The following is an 18636-nucleotide window of genomic DNA, read 5'->3' as shown; positions in this document are numbered from 1 at the left end:
TAAAAAAAGCGAACAAAGTACATAATCGACTGCAGAATGCAGTATTCCAGAGAAATGTTTAATGGTTTATCACTATGTTTTTGAGGTTAGTTCATATAGATTACATTTATGTTGTCAGCCATCTCACATGTTTACAGTAGAGTCATTTTTATTTGCTTTGGTAATCAGTTTGACCTGTTCATTCAAAATAATGATTTGTGAATCAGACATCAGTCATTTAAAAAGGCTTTGAGACGAGTAGTTAGAGTTTGGTTGTTGGACAGGATTCTGCTGCAGTCTTCGGTCAGTTGATGACAGCATTATGAAGGCTTCATGGGTTGATCTTTAGACATAGCGTTAGATGTGCTGGGAGTTCCTCTCAGCGTTGGCAGAGGGTCCGTCAAGCCTGCGGGACACTGACAGAGAGAGAACGGCTTTTAGATTCAGATCACACACCCCTGCATATCAGCCTCCTGTAAAACAGCCCAATTTAGCCCTGACACCAGCACAAACATCTACGTGCATCTGTCAACACTGATTCCTTCAGTCAGCTCGCAGTACACGCACACACACACATACACACACAACTTTCTTTCTTACAGGGACGTATGAGCTCACTGACATGCTCTCGGCTTCTGCCTGTGCGATCACATCAAGAGAATCAAACATGAACCCTTTAAAGTCACCTGATCTGACTTTAAACTACCTTGTCATTTGGTTCTGATAGTTACAAATGTTTAGTTTAAAATATTTCATTAAATACTTAATTAATAAAACTAAATAAAATTAATTAATTAAAATAAAAAATAATAATAAATACTTAATACAATTTTAAATGTTTACATTGGAGACATGGCAACATGTTTAATGCACAGTGAGACATTGAACTAAGTCGCCACAAGTTTAATCAATTAAAATGGCAAAAAGAACAAAAATACATATAAAATGCATCTTTTTCAGTTTTTTTTATCTACATATTTTGAATGTAGATTTGTTTGTTTAAGGAAGCCCATAATCCTTCAGTCTGTTAGTTATTTTACAAGGACATGTATGTTAATGATTGATTTGTTTTTTCTTATTTTTTATTTATATTTTTGTATTTTGTTTTGGATTTTATTTTACTTTACTTCATTATTTTATGTTTTTAATTTAATGAATTGTTTTATTCTTGTTTAAAATTTTTTTTTTTTTTTTTTTACACAGAATAGATTCCATGTCATTACTAATATAGTGACACCATTATGTGTCGTCAGATGAAAATTAGACATCTTGGCTAAGTATGCCACATTTGCATCAGTGTGATGTATTAATTATGTGTATTTTTCCTGTTAAACAGTCTGGAAGGTTGATATTGTTGTCTTTTTATTTTTTGCCCGTTTCTCTTTTTCCTATAAGTGAAACCCTCTTGGTTTCACATGTGTGTGTGTGTGTGTGCGTGTGTGCGTGTGTGCGTGTGTGCGTGCGTGCGTGCGTGCGTGCGTGCGTGCGTGCGTGCGTGCGTGTGTGTGCGCGCGTAAGAACTTCCTGTTGCTTAAAAAAACATATTAAACAATTCAAAAAAATGCCGTAGGGTTAGTATAAGGGGACAAAATATACAGCGGTATAAAAACCATTATACCTATGGAGAGTCTCCTTAAACAGTGTGTGAACCTGTGTGTGTGTTGTTCAGGTAAACCAATAAACCTTTGTGGGGACAAAATGTCCCCACAAAGATGGCAATATCTGTTATCCTTGTCCTTTTGGGGAAATGTTTTAGTCCCCATGAGGAAAACAGTTTATAAATCATACTAAGTGATGTTTTTTTGAAAATGTAAAAATGCAGAAAGTTTTCTGTGATGCGTAGAGGGATAGAATAAGCAATTTGTATGTCTATTTAAAGTCCCCATAAAACATGAAACGCACGCTGTGTGAGTTTTTCCATTAGATGTGTGAGGTATAAAGCTGTATTGGAGGTCTCTGATATTCTGGAACTCTGCGGGTCCGTAGGGGTTTGAGTAGCGCCTCCCTGCTGGGCTCTTGCCTCTGCGCCTGGCTGGGCAGAACGGGAACCTCCGGGTCCCAAGGGAAGAGCCTCAGACAGGACTACGTAGTCGGACAGGCAGCTTGGAGCTTAAGAGAGATACAAAGAGACCGAAGAACAAGAGAGACTGATTTGTTGATGAGAGGAGTGCTCACTGACAAGTCACAACTTAGAAGACAAAAACAGATCATGTATCTACTTATTGGGGGGAAAAAAGGTTTGCTGTGTTCTCGGATTGTGGTGTATTGGTTGAAGAATTGAGTTTATTGGTTGTATGTTCAAAGTTTTTAAAGAGCATTCAATGAGCTGTCACCGAAAAATTATTTCACCTAAAAATACAAATTCTGTAAGTTACTGAATCTTGTCATTTCTTTCTTCTAGTAGTGCAGTATATCCTGGTTGCCTTTTTTTGTAATGCAAGTAATTGAAGAAGGAGGTCACTGAGCTCCAAAAACACCACAAAAATATTTTTTACGACTACTGTATACATCTATACATTCAATTCCAAGTCTTCTGAAGCTATATGATAGCTTTGTGTTGGGAAAAGAAAAACATGTTTGTTGCTGATGATGAGCCTTGGTCGTAGCTCACATGTATTGTGCCAGGTTTCATGTCTGTCATTTGGTCATCACAACCACACTGGCATTCTTGACCGTTCAAATATGGTTCATCAAGACGCTCAGTTTGACATTAAAGAATAAAGATGTAAACGTTGTTGTCTTTGTCATTGATATCTGAGCTATTATTTCCAGTTCTCCTTACTTCAGGGGTCTGTCCGAAGTATACACTTAATAAGTACACTGTAGGTCACTTTGCATAAAAAACTGCTGAATGACTGCTTATAGTAAGAATATTTAGCGATTTCCTCTTGCAATGTGATTAAAATGGCTCAAACGCTGAGCTGGGCTGAGAACATCTGCTCTCTCTCCACTCGGGCCGTGTGTGGTCCTTTGTAAATATTTGATATGAACTTTAGTCATGAATCTGAGCTGCCGCTTGACATTTCACTGCACTGCAATTAAAATTCAAACTCAAATAGTATTCTTAATTACACTTGGGAATGTCATAGTCATGGTCCAGATATGCTTGGTGTAGAGCCGCCAGCCCTGCAATCACCAGCCACTATGTCAACATCCAATCAGGGAGAAGTATTAATGAGGTAACGGAAGCAGTGGAACTGCTGTACAGACTCTATAATAGCACTTTCAATAGATAGCTTAAAATCAAGCATTTTTACCATTTTAAACATGGAAAACAGTGTCAGTGTCTCATTTCATCAGAAGAGCAACTTCATTTTCTACTGTAAAGCAACTCTCCAGTGTGTTCATGTTTTCACTCTCAGGCGTCTGATGGTGGTACGAAGGTGTTTCGCATCCGGAACTAACTTTCCTGGAAAGTTCGCTTTGGCAAGCTGTTTCGAACTCCCAAACCGTACTCCAAACGAACTTTGTTTTGGCCTGATTTTGTTCGAAATGACGTCACATTAGTTCAGTCCTTTCTGACTTACTTGCTTCTGAAGAATGCAGAAAATATTGAAGAAAGCAGGACCCTATAATATGGAAGACCATTTCTGCAAAATAAGGGAGATACTAAGGCATGATTATGTAATAAAAAGTCAGAATTATGACATAAATAGTATACATTTTGACGTGTGACTTCATAATTGATTTTAAGACAAGTCAAAATTGACACGTACTGTATGGCTTACATTTTTTTAAGTCATAACTATTTTCATAATCTCGACTGTCATAGTTATGTCATAATTTCGACTTTAAATGTCGGATTTTTTTTATCTCATAATGTTAACGGTCATAATTAGGACTTTTTTCCTAATAACTGTGACATTTACCGATAAGCATGATTTTATTTGTGGCAGAAATTGGCCATAATTATGACTTATGTCATAAGCTTTTTTCTCATTATGATTTAGAATTTCATTATTTACACTTTTTATGTCATAATTATGATTTACCAAAGCATGTTTTTTGTCTTATGTGGCAGAAATGGGCTTCCATGCCATGAATTTAATTGTATGCGGAATTTATTTATTTATATATATATTTATATATAAAAGAAGCAAAATTTATGATGCCATTGTTGTTTTGTTGCTTTTTCTCCATTCAAGTTGATAGGAGCTTTACTAGTTTGCCTAAAATGTAGCTGCCTAGTGGCGTCACCAAGATGACAGCTACATAAATTGACATGAGATACTTCGGTAAAGCGTTCCAAAACGGTTTCTCTCAGGATGTTGCATATGTAGGCAGTGTAGAGCAAAGCAGCCCAGCAGGTTTTGATACAGAGCCAATGAACCCTGCCTCTGTAAAAAAAACAACATTGTCGCTCTCATTCACTTCAAGTCTGTTTTTTACTCTCTCTTCTCTTTGTCTTCTCCCTTGTATTACTGAACCCAGCCTTTGAGTGCTTCTGAAATAGAGAGGGACCACTGGAATGGAAATTGCTCTCCCTACATGTCCTCCTCTCTCTCTCTGCTCTGTGTGTAGGGCGGTTGCGGATAATTGTCTCTCTGTGCCATACACAGCTGTAGCCGAGGGGTGTTGGACAGCACAGAGAGTTCAGTGTCCCAGTGGGGGACCCGTCAGTGTGTTGGACTCAATTAATCCTCTTTCCGCTGGTTAACACTAAAAATATAACTCCTCTTCCTCGCTGCTCTGTATTCAAGCCTTTTGCAGAACCTACGAGCGAAACAGGTGTGATCACACAATGTCTGTTTGTGTTTTGCAGTCTTTACGGGCGACACATGCAGGCCAACCCTGAGGCGCCCAAAAAGAATGCCGACAAATCAAAGAAGATCAGCCGCAAGCCGCTGGCGGCCAAGAACAAGTAAAGAAGAGCTGATCCGAAAACATCCGAGATGAACCTCACTGCATGTGCCTTCTTCAGTTAATATTTATTCATAAAGTATGTTTTTTAATGCTTCAGTATTACGTTAATCATGTAATCTCCAATCATTTCTTCCATGTTTAAGAAGTGTCCTTCTTGTCCAATGCCACTTTTTGCCTTCAAAAGTGCCACTTCTGTCAATTCAGACCTGCACTGGGTGCTAATCCGATTTCTGAACACGTGTCTGTTGCGTCTCTTGAGAGGCGGCGGGAGTGTTGTCCTAGTCAACCATCCAGATGAGAGGAGCGGTGAATTTTGGGGGGTGGTGACGAGTGTTTTGTAACCGAAGAGGGATTTAGCAGGAGTTTTGGGGGTCTTAGTGGAGTCTGAGCAGGATTGTGTCAGGTCTCCGGCGGGACACTGCCAACTGCTTTCTCTGCCTCTTAATGACAGATATGAATGGCTGCAAACGGGAGTTTCAGATGGTACACAGCAGATACCAGACACACACACACCCCGTTGGCCATTCGAGAGGGTCAACAAGATATCGTAACACACCACAGATGGTGTTCTTTGAAGCGGTTGGCCATTGTTTCTTACTATTTATTCAAGTTAACATGACAGTGCAACTTTTACAGAACTATATACAGTAGGGTTTGTAAATAACCAGTTTGGGGTTAACCATGCAACAATAATTGTCATTTCTGCTGTCATCGTTCACTACAGACTGCGTACACTAACATCATGTAATTCTGCAAAGCTTGGCTGAATTTAAGTTTTACTTTTTTACGGATGTGTTATTGTTTATTTTTTAAAAAAGGTCACAAGCTGTTTCATTGCAATCACGTTTAAAGTTGTAATATTTTCATATCTTTTATCATGTGCACTGATCATTGTGCTATGTACTGAATTTTTGACATTGAAATAAAGTCACCATTTTGTTGGAAGATTCAGTTTATCATTCTTCAGTGTCTCATGATCCTTAAGAAATCATTCTAATATGCTGATTCGCTGTTCAAGAAACATTTCTTATCAATGTTGAAAAATATTATATTACAAAAATCTTTTCTGTCACATTTAAATGATTGCATCCTTACTGAATAAAAGTATTCATTTCTTTGAAAACAAAAATCTTACTGACCCCAAACTTTTGAACTGTAAGTTGTACTATAAAGACTTCTCATTGATGTAACTTTGAAGAAATTGTGTAAATTGTTTGTTTTGAATTTAATCTGACAGTTTACATAAGAATAGATTTACAACATACACAGAACATTGTGCAACTGAATAAACAGACACAAGAATACACGTTAAACAAGCTTATTTTTACATGCAAATCGTCAATTGGGTTTTACTTTTGTGAGCTGATTTAAGTATTTATCCGTTATGTTGAAACTGTATCTTACTATGCCTCTCATAATTTCGATTATTTGTAAAAAATTTGCTACTTTACAAGATGCTAACTAAAACTACTTAGGGGGACAATATTTGTTTTAAAAATTTAACTGATTATATAATTTACCGTTTTTTTTATTTTTATTTTTAATTTTAATTTTGTAGCATTTTGTCTCACCACGCTAAAAGTAGCTCATAATTGAAAAACCTTCACTAGTTTGAAAACAGCTGAATGACTGTCACGCTACGGACAATTGTCATTACTTGTATTTGCTCTCCATCATTAGTTGTCCCCTTATCAAGTATAATCAGTGTAAAGGTGCTGGAAGAAGCCCATTGGTCAAAAAAGGTCAATTGAGTGCAACAGCTGGGTTTTGGAAGTAAAAAACTCCATTCGTTTTCTCCATGGAAAATGATTTTTAACTATAAATTATAAACAATTAAAGTCAACCAACTTTGAGCTACAAGGTTGTTAAGGATGGTATTTACTTCTTTTGAAGCTGACAGTATGTATTATATTAACTCATTTTTAAAATAATCGTTTAACTGCTGATTTTGTGGTGAAACTACATTACCCATGATGCTGTACAAAAATTACACTAATCAGATCAAAACATGCCAAAAGATCTTGTTAGCTCCGCCCACTCTCACAAAGCACTGCAATAGACGAAATGTTGTCTTTGTCAAGCTTTGTAATGTTGTGATTCTCCTAGTAGCTGGTTGGGCTGGTTAATGGCTAAAAATGCTTTACCCTTGACTTTTTTTGTGCAATCCCTGTGGGAGAAATAAATGGAAAAAAATACTTCCTGAACCAGCGCCGCAGAAAAAGCACTAGTGGACAGGCACTAATGCACTCGATTGTCAATAGTCTAGCAATGAATGAAGTTTCACTTTCTTTTTTTCCCAGTCACAAACTAAGCAACTGCTTGGGGAAATCTTTTGCCCTCACGTTAAATATTGTATTACATAGATTTCTATTGAAATGACTGGATTTCAAAGATGAAAATTTGCAGAACAAAGGTAAATGTGACCACACCTTTAGATTGTGCATACGTTTTTGTTAGCATGGCCATTTAATCTCCTACTGGTAGATGTTGTAACTTCACTATCTGAACCCTAAAAGCATCTTTCTTCTTTGACGCCCGTTCCGAGAAAGTCCTGCACCAACAACTGAGATGAGACCGCTTTCTCCAGGTATTCTAGATCTCATTTTTTGTTGCCTCTATAAATCAGAACCATGCATTTGCTATTTTGGGAATTTTCAACAATCATAAGTGCTTAATAAGTTAAAGTAAATAAGTTAAAGTTAGAATCTTCTGAAAGAAAGTTTGCTTAAGTTGCTTGATTTGCAGGGTGTGATCTGAAATGGCTACAGAGGATCATCACATCTAAAAATGATTTTCCCGTTGGAGGCCCTGTCATGGTCCGGACCACCTCCATGACAGGAGATCAGGGGTAGAGGAGCTGACCTTTCAGTGCTGTGAGTCAGATGATGATGATGTTGATGGGCCGTGCGCTTGTGTTTCTAGAAGGCCCATGATAGCCGCGTGGGATTTCCTGTCTCTCTTTGCTAATTTTCTGCTCACATTATTATAACCCCGTCCAGACGCCGTGTGTGCGTCGCCCTGTCCTCCTCGTTCACACTCTCTGTTCTCTCGAACGCTCTCAGCAGGCACATCTGTCCAGCGCACCTTCGCCCAATACACTTTCCTCTTGCGCTCAGCAGGAACATCTGTCAATGGCAAAGTCCACACCGCGTACCGAACCTCTTCCACTGTCTCTCGCCCCTCTGAATTCTTCTTCCACTTCCCAAAGTTTTCTTTGCATTTCAAACTGATGAGTCTTGGAGAGAGGTGTGGTTTCGAAAAGTTTTCCACAAACTGTTGTACATTCATTATGGCCTGAAGTCTTCAGGCGATCAATCTCTTGCTCCGCGGAGAAACGGTTCTTTAGATCCCGACCCGAGCTTGTCCCATCCTTCTGCCAGTGTCGATAGGAAGTGGGACGTTGAAGTTTAAAAATGAGTCTGAATGGTGATGGATCACCACGCACGCGGCACGGCCGACAATTACTCACTGACCTTTCAGAGAAATCCTTGAACGTCTTTTTCCCTTGCTTGAGTTACAGACTTGTAGCGATTTTGTTCGGCTTGATTAGTTTTTTTGTTTGTTTAGTTTGTTTTATCACCCTGTTTAAAATGATTTCTCGAGGCGTACTCTCTATGCAGCTCATACGCTGAAGGGCATTACGGCCCTCGCTAACCGAGGTCATTGATTTTTGCCACTTGATTTATGGGGTGAGGGAAACTCCTCTGGAGAGCAGGTCCCATGCCGGCGTCATCGGAGACGCTGTTGAACATAGACTTTCATCAAGCGCCCAGGGAAAGCAGTATGGATAGTGGTCCATTGTGTTGTCCGAAGATAATTGGGTGCGTTTAAGACCTCGCTGAGTCAAACAATACAGCAGATCCAGTGCCAATGCCACTGCTGTAGAGGCAACCAGTCCGTCTAACCAATAATCCTACGAAACAGAGTCTACTAACCTGTTGAATTCAAGAGACACCTCAAGCGTTCAGTAGCACACAGTCGTGCAACTGCAAGGTGGTCGATTCCCAGATTGGAATTAAATGAATGATTTGTTCTTGAGTCCGGTAGTGGCAGTGCATCACTGGCAGGTCTATACTATTGGCATACGTGTCGTTTTGTGGTTTGCGCCGTTACCTTCAAAGCTCATTCTCAGGGATACGTGAATAAACATTTCCAATAGCTTCATTTTTCACTGTGCAGTGACCTAGAACATCAGCTTGACTAAAAAGGGGACTGTACGAATGCAGAAGTTTGGGTTGCGCATCGAAAAGTTAAACACATTTCAAGTGATGTAAATGTAAAATTCCAAAAGCATTGATGCATGTTTTCTCTATGGTGGTTATCTCACTGTAAAAAAATAAAAAAAATAAAACTAAAATAACAGCCTCATGCAAAGCATTCTGTGAACCAAAATCTGAAGGAAAAAAAACAGAAAAAGGTTGATGAAAATTTCTGGTTCTCAGAATGCTTTGCATTAGATTGTTATTTTTTTTATTCTGTAAAGACAAAGACTTGTTAATGTTTAATGTTCATTTAACTTTGAACAAACTGTTGCCAGTAAATATACATCAATTTAAATCTACAGTAAGTTACTGGCAAACAGCTGCATAACTACAGCAATTTTTTTTACAGTGATCCAAACTTTCCATCCAAATTTTTATCTTTTGACATAAAACATAACATTTTGTAACATATTTTGTGTGTGTGTGCGTGTATACACTGTGTGTGTATATATATATATATATATATATATATATATAGTATACTCTTCATTGATTACAATTACAATTTGTATTACCCAAAACAAGTTTTAATATTTGTATGTTACATTTTTATTGTTTAAATAGTGTTATTATGATTATAATATTGTATTTATTTAAATATAAAAAAAATGCTGGCTTGAAATTGCTGAAAATACTTTAAGTAGGTTTTAATATAATTAATAGTTTTTTTAACTTTAGAATGTATCATATTTTAAAAAAGTTATTTTTCCTAATTAATTGTTGGTTTAACTTAAATTAAGTAACCAGGTTGCCTTAAAATGTTGTTCGTTGAAATTGAAAATATGAGGTAATACAAAGGAGATCGATTTAATTAACAGAAACTCGAAATATTATGTTATCTGAACCACATTAATTATCTAAGCTGATTTGACCAAAGAAAAAAGTAGAGTGTGACGACATGCACGCTATATTTCAATTGTGTTTCAAAAAATGTTCTGTCTGTCTTGTGTAGGTGTTTGATTTAGTCTGTGATTTTGCGTTTTGGTGTGTTATAAGCCAGCGCTGTATCTCTCCCTCCCTCTTTTCTCTTGTGTCCTGCGCTGCGCTCACACTCACGCAGAGCGTCTCAGTTCTCCACATTTTCATGACATCCACCTTTATCCAGCTCATCCTGTCTTTTGTGCACTGAGGAAAGGCTTTAAAAGCGAGGAAAGGATACCGGGGTGAGTTCCAGGATCTCAGGCAGCTTTTCTCGTGCATCAGTGGAGTTTTTCTTTGCGCGTCCACATGTGGAGAGACGCTGACGGTGATGCGCTTCTGGAGAGATGCTGATGCTGAAGCAGGGCTGTGAGTGAGCCAACATCAGCAGAAAAGAAGTTAAGTGAGAGAAGAATACAAGAAGAAGAAGAAAAGAGAGAGAGGCTGTTGGGGCCCACGCCAAAAGTTAATTAACAAAACCAATCGGACTTTTTTTCTCATCTGTAGTGGTGCCTCACCAACCTTCAAAATTTCGCCCAAAAGCAGACAGGAGGATCGGCCGGTGCTGACGAGACTCGTCGGCAGGAAGCGGCTGATCGCGGCTGGGGTGCTTGGTGTGGTCATGGTCCTGGTGCTGGTGATACTGATCCCGGTTTTGGTGAGCTCTGCCGGGACATCCGCCGCGCACTACGAGATGCTCGGCACCTGCAGGATGGTTTGCGATCCTTATGGTACCAAATCCCCGACCAGCACGGTCTCAGCAGAAACAGTCCGGGACAGCAACCTTATGCAGTCTTTACCAACTTTTATACAAGGTCCGAAAGGTGAACCGGGACGCCCGGGGAAAGCGGGGCCGAGGGGCCCTCCCGGTGAACCCGGACCACCCGGCCCCCCTGGACCTCCCGGAGAGATGGGACAACCGGGACGACCTGGATTACCCGGGCAGCCGGGACCAAATATGGCCACCGGTGCCATCAGCGCGGCCACCTACAGCACCGTGCCCAAAATCGCCTTTTACGCAGGGCTAAAAAAGCAGCACGAGGGCTACGAGCTGCTTAAGTTTGACGACGTGGTCACGAATCTCGGGAATCATTACGACCCCACCACGGGAAAATTCACCTGCTCCATACCGGGAATATACTTCTTTACCTACCATGTGCTCATGCGAGGAGGAGACGGAACCAGCATGTGGGCTGATCTGTGTAAGAACAACCAGGTGAGCGCGCGCACACACACACAAACAAACAAACACACGCGCACAACTTAAGACAAAAATATGACATAAAAGATTCAAAGATAGCTTTCTTTCTTTCTTGTATTGATTCATCTATTAATGTAAGTTCGTTTCCATCCTCATAAAATTCAAAACTCAGAAAAAAGAAAAAACAAACTCTTGAAAATGTTCTGTTCAGTTCCAAAAGAAGGGTTCTTTTAGCTTGAAAATATTCTCATGATTATATGTAGATCATTTCTGACCTATATGGATACAATCATTTTCCAAAGGGGCTGTTTAAATATACCTGGGATAAAAGTATCAGACCATCAAACCATGAACAGTAATTAATTATTACTTAAAGTTATTAAGGACTTTTGTTTGTATATTTATTCAATATTATTATTATTACTATTATTATGTCCAGATTTAATACTACTATAAATAATAATAATAATAATACATTTTTAATAGTAGTCGTATTATCATTGTTATTATCTTATTAAACAATTTCACTATAACTTAATCAACTGCTGAACAGTTTTCATGTCACATTATGGTTTTCGGATTGAGAAATGCAATTTAAAACGAGCAGTATCTTTCTTCTAGATATTCTGCTTGTTTTTTCCCCCACAACATTTCAGTTTTTACTAATTCAATTAAGAAGAGGAAAAAAATGCATTTGCCTAATGAAATTAATCGACATCTTTATTTCAATAAAATAGTATCAAACTTGAGTTCATGCAGGAATTAAGATTGGGTTTTCATGTAGAGCGCTTAAAAATAATCTTGTCTTGAACAGTTTCACAATGTGAAAATTAATGATTTGAATGTATTCACACCCAAGTTAAAAACTTAAATAAAATGTGTTAATAGATGCAACAGCTTGAGTGAGTCAAAGCAATTTTACATGCATCGTCATTTTTTGCTCACATAACAACATGCAATATATCACAATATGTTTGTTGAAACCCAATAAATAATATTCATATTTTCACATACTTAATAGAATGGCATGCTTGGTCTCAGACCAAATTGTATATATATTGAAAATATAGTAAATATGTAATAATATGCAGTACAATTACATAATATGCAAATATGTAATTTACATATTACAATAAAATACAAAAGTTACATGCCAGCCACTGTTTTAAGTCCTAGTGTATCTTAAAGAAACGATTAGGCACTTTTCATTAATACCAAGTGTTGTGGGTGTGGCCAATATGATACTATTTACATTATATATATATATATATATATATATATATCTATGCCTATGTGTTATACATTTAATATGAACTTATTTATAAAATTGTCACCATAATGTGATAATAATGGTAATATATTTCTTTACTAAACACTCAGACCTTACCCAATCATATTTTTGCTGGGTCTCATTAGGTCTATAAAGACTTGAGACCTGATATACAGTATACGCATGGAAAGCCTATATATCATATGCAATTGTTTTGCATCTGACAGCTGAAACGTTGCACTAAATGTTCTTTTCCTCTCGCAGGTCCGTGCCAGTGCCATCGCCCAGGACGCAGATCAAAACTACGACTACGCCAGCAACAGCGCCGTTCTTCACCTGGAGCCCGGAGACGAAGTCTACATCAAACTAGACGGGGGAAAAGCCCATGGAGGAAACAACAACAAGTACAGCACCTTCTCTGGGTTTATTATATACGCCGATTAGGACATACGCACCTACTCCAGACGGTCTATCCTGTCCCCCTCTGCTATTCCTCCTCTTCTTCTTCTTCTTCTTTTGTTTTTGAGCATATTTTTCCTTTGGGCTCGGGGCAAGCAGACAGACCTGCTCGAACACCCCTCATCATTAGTCTGTAGATGTGGGTTTGAAGGCAGAACTCTTTGCCCTGCTATCCAAAAATCAAGAACCAAAAAAAAAAAAAAGCCCGGAGAAAGAAGCACTTCATCACAGAGGAAAGATGTACGGAGGAGAAGAAGCTTTCCGAGGAGAAGGAGGTTACTGTGTGTCTTTCTATGTCTGTGGCCATCAAAGAAGCCTGTGAGATGTTTTATAATATGTAACCTGACATAATCAGCTATATGTGCAATAACGTGAACTACGATATTTGTTATTCCAGTTCCATCTCGGTGATACCTGACTAGTCGGATGCTTAAATGAGTTTGATTTATGAAGCATTAACCCAAATGATATCATCATCCATTAGATATCCAGTGTAACCTGACCAAAACTGATCCTCTTGTGTTCCTCTTGCATAATATATATCTGCTAAAAGACTGCAGATATTTGTTCCCTGACTGTTTGTGAGTGCTAATTATGAATTAGGGACATACAACAAAACAATATACCTTGGTGGTAATGGCTTGCAGTGAAATAATATTCCAGTTAAAGCTTTCAGCGATTTACTTTTAGTCTGCAGTGTCAGGGTGTCAAAAGCCCATTTCTTTTCTTTTTTTCTTTTGGTGTGTAATGTTAGCCGGCATCTTTTATTGCACACAGACGTATTAGACCGAGAAGGAATATGTTTCTTGTGATATTTAGAGCACTATGCAGAGTATGGGTGTTAATATGTAAATGTGTATCTATCTTCAGAGATTTCCAGAATGTGATTAATAATATTGCATCTTATTTTCAGTGTAAATATGGAAATGGATCTCTTTTTTTTCCCTTTTTTTTTTTTATATGAAAGAGCATCAGGTGACCGTTATGTATATGCGTCACTCTTATCTCCAGGTTGGGATGGCAGGGAATGTGTGTGATGAATTATTATCCGATGATTATTATTTTTTTCCTGTCCTGCTGCTGTAATTCTCATTCACATCTACAACCCTTCAAACACATTTTCCATTAAATGGAAATTTGATCAGATATGTGCATTTTCCTTATTTTATCTACCAATGAATCAGTTTCGGTTTGGTGCGTCCGAAATGGCGTACTGTCTGAGTAGGTACTAATTTGAATTTGAATTTACTTCACGACCGTCAAAAAAGTACATTCTATATGGTATAATGTGTGTAGTATAAATGTAATCAGGACGTACTACATCCGCCATGTTGTCATTATCATGTGACCTACCAGCACCAGTTGCATCGCTTCACTGCCATTCATAAATCCTCTCCGATGGCCTCATGGGATAGTACAGTGTCCATGGAATGCGCATCCAGGGACTTTTTGCCTATAAAACGTGATCAGTTGACTTAACTTAAAAAAATGTAGTTAAGTCAACAGATCACTTTTAACAGTGACTGTTTTCCATGAATTAGGATACACTTCTCTTTTTTCGCCTACTAGTAGGAACATATTTGATTTCGGACACAGCTTATGTTCTCTTATGTAATCATTTAGGCCTGGTGTTATGGTTTTGGCCCTCAGCTTGTGGTGTGTTCATGGATACACAACTCATGTTACTTCTGTAATGTGACGTACAGTGTATTTCTGAATCAGGAAAAATATTTATCCAATGGGAACTGAATGGAAGAGTCGTGGCCAATGTTTGAAATGACATGCAATGAATCATTTATAATTAGACTAAAAACTATTAAGGAATTGAAATAGACTCAATTTTAATTTCATGGGCAATTTCAATGAAATAAAGGTTATTTATTGAAGCCATGGTTCCATGAATAATCTTTAATATCCATGGAACCTTTCAAGATTCTTAAATATTACCAAGGTTCTTACAGTAGGCTATATGTTCTTATAGGAAACTTTCAGCGAACAGTTCTTAAAACAACAAATTTTCTCTTAAAGTGAAGAGCATTTTAATATTATAAAGAAATTTTTTTCCACTATAAAAACCTTTTGTGCAAAGGATGTGAAAGGTTCTTCATGGAACAATAAATAACTTTAATTTAAGAGTTATTAATGTTCTTCACACTAAGGTTTGAACATTGAAAGGTTCCAAAAATGGTTGTTCTATGGCATCAGTGCGGAAACCCCCTTTTGGCATCTGTATTTTTAAGAGTGGAAAGTTTTATAGTAGGACTGATTGCATCTTCAAACGGCATTTGAGTTTAGGGTGATTGTCTTATAAACGGTCCTGCAGGTAGTAAATGTTTTTACCTTCTATCACACTCAAATGGAAGATGTTTGGTACTCCGAGTGCAGTGAGTCCGGCTGGTTATTTGGGGCTTTATGGGGTCCTTCCTCTTTCTCAGATTAAAATGTAGACAGCGGACGGTGAAGGTCAGATGAAGGACTCTCTCACACACTCCAGATGGAGGTCTGGCCTCTACAGCTGTGATTGAACCAAAATTAATCACTTTTAGTCTTTTAATAATGTCAAACAGATCATCAGTAATAGAGATGGATATTTGGTGCAGTGTACGTACCACTCTCTCAAAGTTGACATAAAACAATTGCATGCATTTCCCTTCATGCATTAAGTTTTATTCTATAGGAAATGTGTGTGTGACCGAGCCAATCAGCAAGAGGTCAAACAGGAGTCAACTCTCTGTGTAAAACATTCATGAACCGTAAAGATCCCTGGCATAAAGACAGCCTTTTATAATGAGCTCACACTCTTTCTTTTGCTTTCCTTTTTCCTTTTTATTCACTCCAAAACCAAAATAAATAAATAAAAACTATTAATGGTCTGATATATACACCTCATTGTCTTGAGCAAAGACAAAAAATTATACATTTTTAGGACCATCATTTTTTTTTACATGAAAAATAAGCACTTTAATTTCCCCCCAAAATATTCTGTAATGTGAAAAATGTTGAATTAAATAAATTAATTGTATCATTGTAGTATAGCATTTTTTTACTGTACTGTTGTAAAAATGTACAGGATTCTTGCAACAAAAATCTAATCAAAATTGATTTATAGTACTAATTAATCAAAAAATCAAAAAGCATCCAGAAAAAAATCTGGGGAAATGTGCCTAAATTGTTATGAAAAAAATGTCACATTGCAATAATAATAACAATATTTTTTAAGCTAATATAATAAGACCCAGGCATGTTTTAGCATATTTATTTCATTTCCATCTATGTTTTTTCTTCTTTTTTATGATGTTGTTCATAAAGACAGAGCTTTACCTTTATTACAACCTTATTTCACGAAACACCCAATATTTACAGGTCTGATAAACAAAAGAACCAATCCGGTTTTATAAGCTTTTCTGTGCCCTTAGTTTCAGAGGTCACAGGGCAACATGTTCTGAATGAGATTCCAGGGCTCAGAGGATTTGTACAGGGTCAGTCACTCAAATGAAGACCAAGGCCAAGAGCGACACCATTTTTCCCTCTTCATGTGACTAAACAAAATCTTTCTTGCACCCCTGAATGGATGTCATTCATCACCAGGAACCCTGTCCAAGAAGCCACCTGTTCAGACGACACTCTCAGTCCTTTCATGGGGCGTCCACGACGGACACATCACTCAACATCAGTCACCTTTCACCCAGGATACTGTCCTCGGGAACAGACAACATGAAGAGATTTCAAAACACATCTCGTCAGCTAATTAGACATGCATAACATGTCGGAAATGTTTAACTGAATTTGTCTCTCTGTCGGAAAAGATGTCAGCCGAACGTGGCTTTTTAATAATCAGTCAGTTTCTTCACTTTTTGAACAGGTCTAATGCTCAGGGAAGCAGTGATTGGCTGTAAGGAAGTGGGGGTGTGGTCAACAGTTCAGAATGACTAATCACAGAATAATTAAAGATGTAAGAAATAAAGATGTAAGAAAATTATAGCATTTAAAAAAAAAGAATATGTGTGTGTGTGTGTGTCTGTGTGTGTGTGTGTGTGTGTGTGTGTGTGTGTGTGTGTGTGTGTGTGTCTGTGTGTGTGTGTGTGTGTGTGTGTGTGTGTGTGTGTGTGTGTGTGTGTGTGTGTGTGTGTGTGTGTGTGTGTGTGTGTGTGTGTGTGTGTGTGTGTATAAATAAATATATGTGTGTGTGTGTGTGCGCGCATATAGAAAATGATATAATTTTAAAATAGTATATAAAATGTATATATATTTTTTTCTACACATATATATTTTAATATATATTTAAATATTTAATATATATAAAAATATATGCATTATATATATATATATATATATATATATATATATATATATAAGGAAGTGTGTGTGGGGGGGGGGGGGTAACTAGTTCAGAATCTCTCATCACAGTTTATGTTTTAAAATGATTTTATTTTAAATGTACATATTATTATCATATATGTTGTAAATGAATTAAAATAACATATTAAAAATAAAACAAATATGAATACATCTAAAAAATATAAAATACTTAATTTTTTATATTTAAAATACAATTTATACCAAAGAAAATAATCCTAAACTATATAAAATATAACTCTTTATAGACTATCGCCTGGGTATGATTTTCCTTTCTTGCACTTATATTAACACAAATCCTTTTACAGGTGGACCAGTGTAAATATGAGACCTTGATATGAATTTATGGGCCACGTCTGTACAAAACGACAGTGCACAGTTTATGAGCTAATTATGCAAACGCTAAATAAAATTGCCACGCTATGAAAGGTCAAACTCACACTTCTGACTCGGTCGCTCATCATGCGGTGCCCTGCATCGTTTACTGTGAGCCGTCGCCACCAGATCTTCAGCTGCAAGAAGTAGGCCTATTGAGAAAAACAACAGTTTTGACTGAAGGTTTGTTAGACGCACTCATGGGGCTGAAGCTAAAAGTGTTTGACTGGATCTTAAGGAATCTTTAAAGCGGTGAGTGTGTGTCCTGACTTTCCCTCAAATGCTTTGTGAGTTTAAATCGCTGCTCTGCTTTGTCCTAGTCACTCTGGTGTGTTGGCCCAGAAAACCCTCATCCTACTTCCTTGCTCTCATATTTTTCTCTTTCTAGGTGTCTGTATGTGAATATGTGTATGAGAAACATAAAATCTGGTATGGGCTATAAAAATAGTCTAGTCAGAATTTTTGTGAGTAGCCATAAAGAGATCATAAATAGATTGCATCTTTTGGGACGAGAAACGATTATTGTCAGACAGGATTTAAAATAGTTTTAAAACACAACACTGTATTTTGTAATGAACAAGAAGTCTCAGTTGAAATATGACAAACACACACACAGAGTGCTGTAAGGGACCCATGGGTGTCATTACTGGGAGAGAAAGAGGGTCTCTAGGACACAATTCAATAAAAATTGATAAAAATGCTGAGGGAATACATTGTGTATCATTTATCTAGGAGTGCTAGTAAAAGGAATTGGATGACACAGTAGGCCTGCGGACTGGAGAAGGAGAGGCAAAATCAATCTGTATTGTTCATTTCTGAGAGCCGTTATACCTACAGGACATTCATAATACTGGCATGTTGTGCTACTTATTGGGGATCACAAACAAGATTCAACCCAGTATTTCAGTTGAGGTTCACGGAGCTCTAAATCCATCTTCACATTCTTCTTTATG

At 37.5% G+C, this 18636-nt stretch overlaps 2 protein-coding genes and 1 long non-coding RNA gene across 7 annotated transcripts in view; 2 read left to right on the top strand and 1 right to left on the bottom strand.

Annotated features, from left to right (window-relative positions):
• The window catches only part of rsu1 (Ras suppressor protein 1), a 31254-nt gene extending 25467 nt beyond the window's left edge, over nt 1–5787 (top strand). For all 3 annotated transcript variants that reach the window (XM_077245136.1, XM_077245137.1, XM_077245138.1), the window contains exon 9: nt 4742–5787. In XM_077245136.1, coding sequence (XP_077101251.1) covers nt 4742–4844 — 103 coding nt within the window. In that variant the 3' untranslated portion in view covers nt 4845–5787. The remainder of the gene's footprint in view (nt 1–4741) is intronic.
• A 4375-nt stretch (nt 5788–10162) lies between these two features.
• c1ql3a (complement component 1, q subcomponent-like 3a) lies at nt 10163–14175 on the top strand. The gene is made up of 2 exons (XM_077244077.1): nt 10163–11238; nt 12758–14175. Exons 1-2 carry the CDS (start codon nt 10645–10647, stop codon nt 12935–12937), a joined length of 774 nt encoding a protein of 257 aa, XP_077100192.1. The 5' UTR covers nt 10163–10644; the 3' UTR covers nt 12938–14175.
• Nucleotides 14176–15385: 1210 nt separating this feature from the next.
• LOC143752116 (uncharacterized) overlaps nt 15386–18636 on the bottom strand; it is a 33678-nt gene continuing 30427 nt past the window's right edge. Inside the window, exons 6-7 of one of the 3 annotated variants that reach the window (XR_013207330.1) lie at nt 17749–17835; nt 15386–15467 (exon numbers count right to left, since the gene is read on the bottom strand). This is a non-coding gene — a long non-coding RNA (uncharacterized LOC143752116). The other 2 variants (XR_013207328.1, XR_013207329.1) reach the window with 2 other exon arrangements.

The sequence above is a fragment of the Siphateles boraxobius genome, unplaced genomic scaffold, assembly GCF_051911475.1.
Source record: "Siphateles boraxobius isolate OS27281-9 unplaced genomic scaffold, OSU_SipBor_1 26, whole genome shotgun sequence".
In the NCBI taxonomy this organism is placed as follows: Eukaryota; Metazoa; Chordata; class Actinopteri; order Cypriniformes; family Leuciscidae; genus Siphateles; species Siphateles boraxobius.
The sequence above is the reverse complement of the archived record's forward strand: the minus strand, read 5'-3'. Positions and strand labels throughout refer to the sequence as shown.

Coding starts and splice junctions, on each gene's coding strand:
- c1ql3a (XM_077244077.1), top strand. CDS start 10,645: ATGGTCCTGGTGCTGGTGATACTGATCCCGGTTTTGGTGAGCTCTGCC. Junction 11,239..12,757: donor ATCTGTGTAAGAACAACCAG/GTGAGCGCGCGC, acceptor TTCCTCTCGCAG/GTCCGTGCCAGTGCCATCGC.